Below are 9,914 nucleotides of genomic sequence, written 5' to 3' on the forward strand. Positions count from 1 at the left end.
CTGGGGGCTGGGAATGTGACTTAGTGGTAGAGTACTTACCTGGCATGCACCAAGTCCTGGGTTCAATTCCTTAGCACCACATAAACAGATAAAGCTAGAAGTGGTGCTGTGGCTCAAGAGGTAGAGTGGTAGCCTTGAGCAAAAAGAAGCAGCCAGGGACAGTGCTCAGGCCATGAGTCCAATGCTCAGGACTGGCCAAAAAAAAAAAAGGAAAAAGAAAAAGAAAGAAGTTTATGGCCAGTGACTCACACTTCTAATCCTAGCTACCCAGTAGGCTGATATCTGAGGATTGCAGTTCCAAGTCATCCCAGGCAGGAAGGTCCATGAGATTATCATCACCAATAAACTACTCAGGAAAAAAAATCGGAAGTGGCACTGAGGCTCAAGTGATAGAGTGCTAGCCTTGAGCACAAAGAAGCTCAAGGACAGTCAGTGTCTAGGACCTAACAAGGACCAGGGGATGAAATTTAAAAAAAAAGTTTATAAAATCTCCTTCTGGATGGTACTTAGTCTTTTTAAATGGATCTGGTCCAAGAAGTCCTTTGGTATCACCTTGATTACCTTCATCTTTCTAGAGTGCGTATGAGAACCAGAAATTATCCTGAACCTGTAACATGGGAATTTTCCCCAGCATTCCTTGTGTGGTGGTGAGCTGGGAGAAAGGAAGAAGGACTTACTTTTTATGAAACAACTGGGCCATATTTTCCACTATGTGTTGCCACTCAGTAATGGTTATAATTTGGAACTATATAAAGCATATCACTTCTGCAGAAGTCACAGAGAAGCAGATCCATCCATCTCTTTTATAAACTGCTCATTCATTTTCAAGTAGGGGTTCATCTCTAGGAAGGCTTTTAAATAAGCCCTTGGGCCAAGCTAGAAACACTTCTTCATCCCTGGTATAAACCAGAGTACAGGCTCTGTCAGAATACATAGCACCATGCTATGCTCAAACTGTCTTCAACTACACAGTTCCTTCAGGTTGACAGCTATGTTTTGTCTTATCTGCAGGACTTAAATATAGTGTTTTGCACTCAGTATATAAGAAAATTTTGGTTAAGTTCACCACGAAGATAAATGTCCTAGTAGAGGGCATGAGGGAAATGGCAAAAAGGTGGAAATGTTCTGATTTTAACCTGGTACTTAGTTATACTTTGTGAAAATTCATCAAGCTGAAAATTTAGGATTTATTGTGTGTGATAATTCACGAACATGGGACAATAGAAAGTAAGGGCAGAAAGATGAAGAGGAGAGTTGATGTACAAAAATAAAAATATGTGCTTGAAGTCTTAGCTCTTTGGTAGAATGGAGTTCAGGTGGGTTTCAGAACATCCTTGCAGTCAGTGAAAATAGGCCAATACAGTCAGTTAGTGATCCAGTGCCTGTGCAATCAAAACAAGCTCGCTGTACTCAGAAAGAACAAAACCATTCTGAGAACTGAGTAAGATCCGAGAGAAATTTCTCCTTACGATTCTCAGAGAATGTTGTGTAATACAGTGAACAACGTATTTTTCTCAACCACATCCCTGTAGTACAGACCACAATTAATGACACAATGGCCTTCTTTGTAAGCTGATGCCATAAAACAAAAGCACAATACAAAGGAAGAAACTATGGTCAAGGGATAGCAGTGGGAAGATACTGCAATTTACTACACGGATGATCTGGAGAGATGTAGAAGAGTAATATATGTAGACCATGGAGCTACCTCTGAACACTAGCATTTCTTTGTTTTTTGGGTTTTTTTTGCCAGTCCTGGGCCTTGGACTCAGGGCCTGAGCACTGTCCCTGGCTTCTTTTTGCTCAAGGCTAGCCCTCTACCTCTTGAGCCACAGCGCCACTTCTGGCCATTTTCTATATATGTGGTGCTGGGGAATTGAACCCAGAGCTTCATGTATATGAGGCCACTAGGCCATATTCCCAGCCCCCACTAGCATTTCTTGAAATCAAACTTTTGGTAAGCTTTGATTTCAAGATTATGCTCTGACAGATTATCTGGAGACCAACTCTTACATGTTAGTAAAATGAGACAGAATAAGAGATATATAGTCACTTATGGGAATAATCTGTGGAACTGGTGTTGAACTGATAGTCTCGAAAAGGTAATCACCGAAAGATACATGCAGAGCAGCTATCATATTATTATTTATGTCTTTCATTATTAAAGATATTTTTCCCCACAGTGCCCCCTCCCCCAAGTCCTGGGGCTAGAACTGGGGGCCTGGCCACTGAGCTTCTTTTGCTCAAGGCTAGCACGCTACCATTTGAGCCAAAATGCTACTTCTGACTTTTTCTATTTATGTGATACTAAGGAATTGAACCCAGGGCTTCATGAATGCTAGGTAACCACTATACCACTAAGTCACATTCCCAGCCCCCACCTCCCCTCGTGTGTTTTTTTTAAAGCAATATACTCAACAACTCACCTGTCACATTTATACCAGGCTTATCTTTCTGAAATAAAGAGCAGACACTATTACTACCCTTCTCTCAAAAGTTTTCCACTTGTTCCCCATGCCTACTGGAAATGATAGTCAACCTTTACATGGGCATAATTCTGCCTTTTCAGGCATGCCTCTTACCTCTCACTCCAACCACACCACTCTGTTCAGTGTTTCCCAGATACATCATGTGGTCTCAGACTTCCTCTTGCCTTTGTTGGTCAGACCCAGTTTTTCCTCAGAGAAAGAAGAACTAGACTGGTGGCAATGACCTCTTGTGTCTGCCACTTCCCTGCTACTGGGACAGGCTATGTAACTAATTTTATGATTCCTGTCCTTTATAACTGACCTTTAGCCTTCTTGGGACAGGACTGAGCCCTACATGAAAATACTCCTTTGTCCATGTGCATAAGGCTGGTGAGTCACTCACCCTGCAGTAGGGCTCCTTCTTTTTTATATCCTCCTGTTGGATCAGTCTCAAGCCCTGGACACCATTCTGTAGGCCTCTCTCATATAGGGCCTGAAGTCTGGGAATTTCTTCTTGATCAACAGCTACTATTAACTTCAAAATAAAATAAAGAGCATGGATACAATTAAATATACCAAAACTTGCATTTCACAATAAGAAATCAACAAAATCCATGCAGCAATCCTTTTAGTCACGTTATAAAGACAATCTATATCAACAAATAATTTTAAAACTAGAAGGGAAACCAAGGGAATCATGACAGTAAAAAGACTATTCACAGAATGGAAGGATATCTGTGTAAATCATAAAACTGATAAAGGTGTGATATCCAGAATATATAAAGAAACCTTTTTTTTTGGGGGGGGGGTCAGTTGTGGGGCTTGAACTCTGGACCTGGGAACTATCCCTGAACTCTTTTACCCAAGGCTAGTGCTGTACCACTTTGAGCCACAACACCAGTTCTGATTTTCTGGTGGTTACTTGGAGATAAGAGTCTCACAGACTTTCCTGTCGGGGTTGGCTCTGAACCACAATCCTCAGATCTCAGCCTCCTGAGTAGCTAGAGAACCTTTACAACTTAACAACAAAAACTACCTAATTTTATATCTTGCTTTTCTTGTTTGTTTTTGTGCTATTCCTAGGGCTTGAATCAGGGTCTGTGTGCTGCCTGAGTTTCTTTTTGTTTAATGCTAGTGTTCTGCCTCATGAGCCACAGCCCCATTTCTGGCTTTTTCTGAGTAGCTCTACTTTGATAGTTAATTGGAGATAAGAGTCTCACAAGCTTTCCTTCCCAGGTCGGCTTTGAATGTTATCCCCAGATTTCAGCCTCTTCAGCAACTACAATAACACGGCATGAGCTATCAGCACCCAACAAAATGACGACAATAAGCTAGTCGTAAGTCATACCTTGCCACATTGCTTGTAGGGAATTCCCTTTTGTTTACAGTATTCATAGATGAGGGCGGAACCTTTTACACATAATTTAGCTTTCAGAGATTCTGGTTTATAATAAATTCCACTGTGTATGACACCACTATTATGTCCAGTCTGGTGAACAGCTATAAAACAAGAAAAAGAGTGTAAGAGGAAGTACATGCATGATTCATATAAATCCTAATAGGTGTGAAAACATTTATAGCTCAAGCTATTAAGACATCTTATATTTAAAAATTTGCCTAGGGCTGGGAATATGGCCTAGTGGTAAAGTGCTCGCCTCATATACATGAAGCCCTGGGTTTGATTCCTCAACACTACATATATAGAAAGAGCTGGAATTGGCGCCATGGCTCAAGTGGTAGAGTGCTAGCATTGACCAAAAAGAAGCCAGGGACAGTGCTCAGGCCCTGAGTCCAAGCCCCAGGACTGGAAACAAAAACAAAACAAAACAAACAAAAATTTGCCTAAATTTGTTCAGCTTATCAGTAACTTCCTCTAGCAGCTGTCCTTGATACTCATGTCAGATCACTCCTGTCCATCTGATTTCAACTAAACTTTTGAATAACAGACTCATCTATGACTACCAACTAACCATTACAGGGCCCACGAAGGCTCTTGGTACTCTGCCCCAGGGCACATTCTATCTTTTGGGAAAGGGTAGAGACTTTTCTGTATCACTAGGGTCAATCTCCATCAAGAGACAGTTGGTGGATAAATGAACACACTCCTGGGAAACATGATGCTCCTCAGATGTTCATCCAGTGCAGTTAAGCTCCCAGTAGCAACCTGGATAATATACCCCCATCCTGTGGCTTTTCTTCCTGTCTTATTCTCCTCATTCACTCATTCTTTTCAGCCTTGTAGGTTAACTTCTCAAATAAATCTCCTATACATACAAGTCTTTGCTTAACTCAGGCTTTGTTTTTAAGAGAACCCCATATAAGATACTAGTATCAGGGGCTGGAAATATGGCCTAGTGGTAAAGTGCTTGCCTTGCATACATGAAGCCCTGGGTTCGATTCCTCAGCACCATGTATATAAATGAGCAGATGTCCAAGCAATCCCAAAACAATACTGATAATGTACATACCTAAATCCTTCTCCTTTTCCAGAAGGCCAATTGAAAGTTGAGGATGTCTTAGGGTGAGTGCTCTGGCAGAGGCAAGTCCCACAATTCCACCACCAACAATGACTATATCAAAAGAGCTGTGAGAAAAAGCTACTTTTAAAGACTTGCATTTCTACAGTAGATCCCACCAAACTTCACATGAGCAATTGTCATCATCAACAGACAATTAAACTACTCATTTGTAATAACTATCACATATATACATACACACATATATATACATACATATGGCTTTGCACTATTTCTCTTCACACTCAAGAACAAATCTTTAAAAGTTCCACACATTTCAGACCTCACACTGTGGCTGTCAAATGTACACCTTTAAAATTCTTGACATCAGTAATTGTATCTATTGTATAACCCTCAGTAATTTTTTAATTTGTGAAATTTATCAAATAAAAGTTTTCCTATGTAAAAAAAAAAGTTCCATACATGCTTGGTTATTGGTTAATTGGTGATAAGTTTTCTAACAAGAAGAATGACAGCTTGGTTTCCAAAACTTCACTGTATCTCTAGTACCTGCTGGCTGGACCAGTTACATTAATGCTTACTTTGTGCCAATCATATTTTTCTACCAACTATCTTTTTAAATTTAAGTATAGTATTTTTCAGGATAGGCTAACATATACCATATATATATATATATATATATATATTCTATTAAGAAAAAAGCAATGAGAAAAATCAACGCTTCAGAAATAATTGGCCCAGGATCTGCTCAGAGCCACAATCTTAGACATGACATTGTTTATGTAGCTATATATATATATATATATATATATATATATCTCATATAAGTAATCTAAGTCTGCAATGAAAAGTTTAAAAAAATTACTTTTAGAGGCTGAGAATGTGGCTTAGTGGTACAGTGCTTGCCTAGCATGAACAAAGCCCTGGGTTTGATTTCTCAGTTCCACATCACAGAAAAAGCTGGAAGTGGTGCTGTGGCTAGCCTTGAGCAAAAGAAGCCCAGGGACAGTGCCCAGGACCTGAGTTCAAGCCCCAGGACTGTCAAAAAAAATTACTTTTGGGGGCTGGGGATATAGCCTAGTGGCAAGAGTGCCTGCCTCGGATACACGAGGCCCTAGGTTCGATTCCCCAGCACCACATATACAAAAAATGGCCAGAAGCGGCGCTGTGGCTCAGGTGGCGGAGTGCTAGCTAGCCTTGAGCGGGAAGAAGCCAGGGACAGTGCTCAGGCCCTGAGTACAAGGCCCAGGACTGGCAAAAAAAAAAATAAATAAATAAAATAAAATTACTTTTCGCATTGACCTCATAGACCACAAATCATGATTTAATCTCTTTTATAAGCACAGTAAAGCAAGTGGACTGGGTTATTCTTTTGAAAAGTGATCTAAACTTCAATTTTAAGATCCTAATCAGAGGCTGGTCAATGGTAGCTCTTGTCTATAATCTTACTCAGGAGGCTAAGACTGGAGAGACTTAAGGTTTGAAGCCAGCCCTGGCAGACAAATCTACAAGACTCTTATCTCCAATTAGCCAGTAAAAAGCCAAATTGGCTTTTTATGGATTAAGTGGTAGAGCACTGGCCCCAAGCAAAAAAAAAAAAAAAAAGTTAGACAACAAGAGACATGGAGTTCAAGCCCTACAACCCTCCCTCCACACACATGTCCTCAGCAGATAAAATTATTTGATTACAAATGTTATCAAGTCTGTGGCCACATCTGGAACCAGAAACAGCTAGGAACTAGCATAAACTTGATAAATCAAAATTTTCATTTTAAATTAACTTGGGAGTCAAGAATCTAAAGTATCTGAAGTATCTGTGCAAGATCTCTCTCTCTCTCTCTCTCTCTCTCTCCTCCCCCCCAAGGGAGAGACTTTCAGGTTTTCTCTAATAAAGCCTCCCTATCCTTAAGATTGCTCCTGTCTCTCATTGCTCCCTCTAACTGAACACTTTCCTAATATTTTCTGGTGTCAAAATTCAGGATTTTTGAACAGAAGAGGTGCAAGTTTCATCCCCACCCACCATTCAATCTCCCAACTTTCCCTCCCTTTTCCCTATCCTTTATCCTTTCTCCTGAGACCTCTGGTATGGACCATTTGCCACATTTTGAGCCCCAGCACCCAAAACAGGACACTGATTATTTTTCCATTAATGGCGAACAGTGATCAAAATTCTCCCGGACATCCTCCTGGGCTGCCTCTTAAAACATTTTGCTGCCCTTGAACTGAAAGGTGACCTAAAAATGAAGACACTGGTCTCTACACCTTTGTCTGGCCACCATATAAACTGGACAACCAATTTTGATGGCATGAATTCAGAACTTTCAATTTCCAAATCCTTTGCAATAGTGGTCATTTCATACAGAGAAATGGTAAGCATTTCCTTATATTCAAGCTTTCTTCTTCTACCTTAGATTCCATCCTTCTCTGTGCAAATGGAGTACTCCCTACCAGATCCTGCTACTGGATGACCACCCTAAAACTTCATACAGTCTATGTCCTTCTACCAGTACCCCTACTCATACTGCCGCCTTCTCTTTTGACTGGCTAATTCTTCCTTTCTCCCATATCTGACCACTGCTCCTCACCTTCTGTCTCCTCTTGACACTGGTCCCACACCACCAATGCCATTCCTATCCCCCTGCAGGAAATGGCAGGGTTGAAGTTCCTGTTTTGCCTTCTCAGATATCTCACAGATAGCAGAAAAATTGGGCTCATTCTCAGACAACCCCACCAAATTCAGGAAGGAATTTTCCAGCCATGCATATGGTCCTACCTGGGCATTAATTTCTTCAACCCTTACCCAATATGAGGAGCAACATGCTGATCATTAGCATAAGCAGCAGCCAAATCAACACTGTCAGCCTAGAGAACACACTGGGGCCTATTTCTGCTGTAGTAATTCAGGATTGGACAAGCCCAGAGTTCAAGCGCCACAACTGACCAAAAGAAAAAACTATCCTAACTAAGTCAAATTGATTTAAATCATTGTTTATCCAAGGTCTTTTAGTGGTCACTTTACAACTAAGTATGTAAAAACGTATAATAAACCTTTTTCCTACCTTACTAAACATGTCAAATCTTACTTAATAAAAGCTTTTAGTGCTGGCTGTTGGTGATTCATGCCTGTAATCCTAGCTGCTCAGAAGGCTGAGAACTGAGGGTAGTAGTTCAAAGCCAGCCAAAGCAGGAAAATCTATTGTTATAAATATGCTCTCCAAGAATCACTGGAATCACGATAGACAAGAAAATAAGGAATTGAATCGTCTTAGCAAGGTAAAATTTATTTCTGCCAACTGCCAATAATCTGGCAAGCAAGCACAAAGTAGGCAGTTTGCTCCCGATGTATCCACAACACAGCAGGCCTTGCTCCTCTGCTCAGATTGCTTGAGCTCAGGTTCACAATCTGCTTGTGATTGGCTAGTTTGAATAGGGTAAAATGTATTTACATAAGGTAATTTTGAAATAAGATTAACAGTACACAAGTAATCTCAAAATATATACACACCCTCTGCTCCTTCCTTCCTTCCTTCCTTCCTTCCTTCCTTCCTTCCTTCCTTCCTTCCTTCCTTCCTTCCTTCCTTCCTTCTCTCCCTCCTTTCCTCTTTCTCTCTCTCTCTCTCTCTCTCTTTCTTTCTTTTTTTTTTTGTCAGTCCTGGGCCTTGGGCTCAGAGCCTGAGCACAGTCCCTGGCTTCTTTTTGCTCAAGGCTAGCACTCTACCACTTGAGCCACAGCGCCACTTCTGGCCTTTTCTATATATGTGGTGCTGAGAAATAGAACCTAGGGCTTCATGTATGTGAGGCAAGCACTCTTGCCACTAGGCCATATTCCCAGTCCCCTCTGCTATTTCTTGAACACTTGGGGGTGTGTCTTAATTCCATCTTGAAAAGAAACAAGTTTAATACAAAACCATTCTTTCCAAAAATCCTTTACCTCTCTTTTCCTTAACAAGATCCAAGATACCAGTCAAAGCAGGAACTATTAAGCAACACACTTTGATAGAGAAGACAGTTTTTCTCACACTATGAGATTTATCGCCAATAAACTACTAAAAAGCCAGAAACAGAGTTATGGCTCAAACAGTAGAGCACTAGCTAGGACTGGCACACACAAAAACTGGGTTTCAGTCATCGTTAAGTCCTATCTAAATAAACAAAAAGGAAGAATAGGAATATATATCTCCTAGAGACCTGTTACCTATGAAGTCTCTCTCCCCTTTTCTTCACTCGCTCCTCCAGTCTGGACCACAACTAGGATGCGGAGAGACTCTCTCAGGTTTAAAGGATAAAACCTTCCTACCGTTTAGGTCGCTCCAGTCTCTGACTCTTACTGCTCACTCTAGCCCCAAATATTTTCCTTTCAAAAGGACCACGTACCAGAGATCCGGAGACCCTATGGACCCTTTACCGAGGTCAAGTGATCTGCCCATTATAGAAGGGGTGCCAAGCATATCCAACTAGACTCACTGCAGACCAACACTACCTTTCTTCCGGCCCAGGAATACCACAAATGAACCCCGCAGCTTGGTAGCGCCTAGAGTAAGAGGTTGGAGCTCCACACAATCGGATCTCCCCACTGCGTCTGGGAGGAACAGGCAGGAACACAAGTCAAACCCGGCACAAAACGCCCCCTGACAGAAGCAGGAGCGCTGGTGCCGGCCCGAGGCAACTCACCTGGTGCTGGCGCCGCGGCTACCACCGCACAGAGGCCTGGGTCTCCCCAACGCCGACCCGTACGACCCGAAAAAGCCTCCCAGGAAGCCTCCGAGGGCCTGTCTGCAGGAACCACCGAAGTAACGCAGCACCGCCACCATCGCAGGGTCCCGTCCTCCACCTCAACCTCCAGAGGCCGCTGCCAGAACCCAACCACAACGCGCGGGTCCCGTTAGGCTCCGGTCCCGCCTCCACAGAGGCCAATCAGACGCGCGCCCCCAAACCACGTGAGAGGCGGCGAATGAGTATGCGCGGCGGA

The 9,914-nt window shown here is 42.1% G+C and overlaps 1 protein-coding gene across 1 annotated transcript in view; it reads right to left on the reverse strand.

The window, feature by feature from the left end:
* L2hgdh (L-2-hydroxyglutarate dehydrogenase) overlaps positions 1-9,832 on the reverse strand; it is a 31,098-nt gene extending 21,266 nt beyond the window's left edge. Inside the window, exons 1-4 of the mRNA XM_048362624.1 lie at positions 9,617-9,832; positions 4,937-5,052; positions 3,817-3,968; positions 2,872-3,003 (exon numbers count right to left, since the gene is read on the reverse strand). Of these exons, the coding sequence (XP_048218581.1) occupies positions 2,872-3,003; positions 3,817-3,968; positions 4,937-5,052; positions 9,617-9,756 (540 nt within the window). The 5' untranslated portion in view covers positions 9,757-9,832. The remainder of the gene's footprint in view (positions 1-2,871; positions 3,004-3,816; positions 3,969-4,936; positions 5,053-9,616) is intronic.
* Between the last annotated feature and the right edge of the window lie 82 nt (positions 9,833-9,914).

Source organism: Perognathus longimembris, chromosome 14 (assembly GCF_023159225.1).
Source record: "Perognathus longimembris pacificus isolate PPM17 chromosome 14, ASM2315922v1, whole genome shotgun sequence".
Taxonomy (NCBI): domain Eukaryota; kingdom Metazoa; phylum Chordata; class Mammalia; order Rodentia; family Heteromyidae; genus Perognathus; species Perognathus longimembris.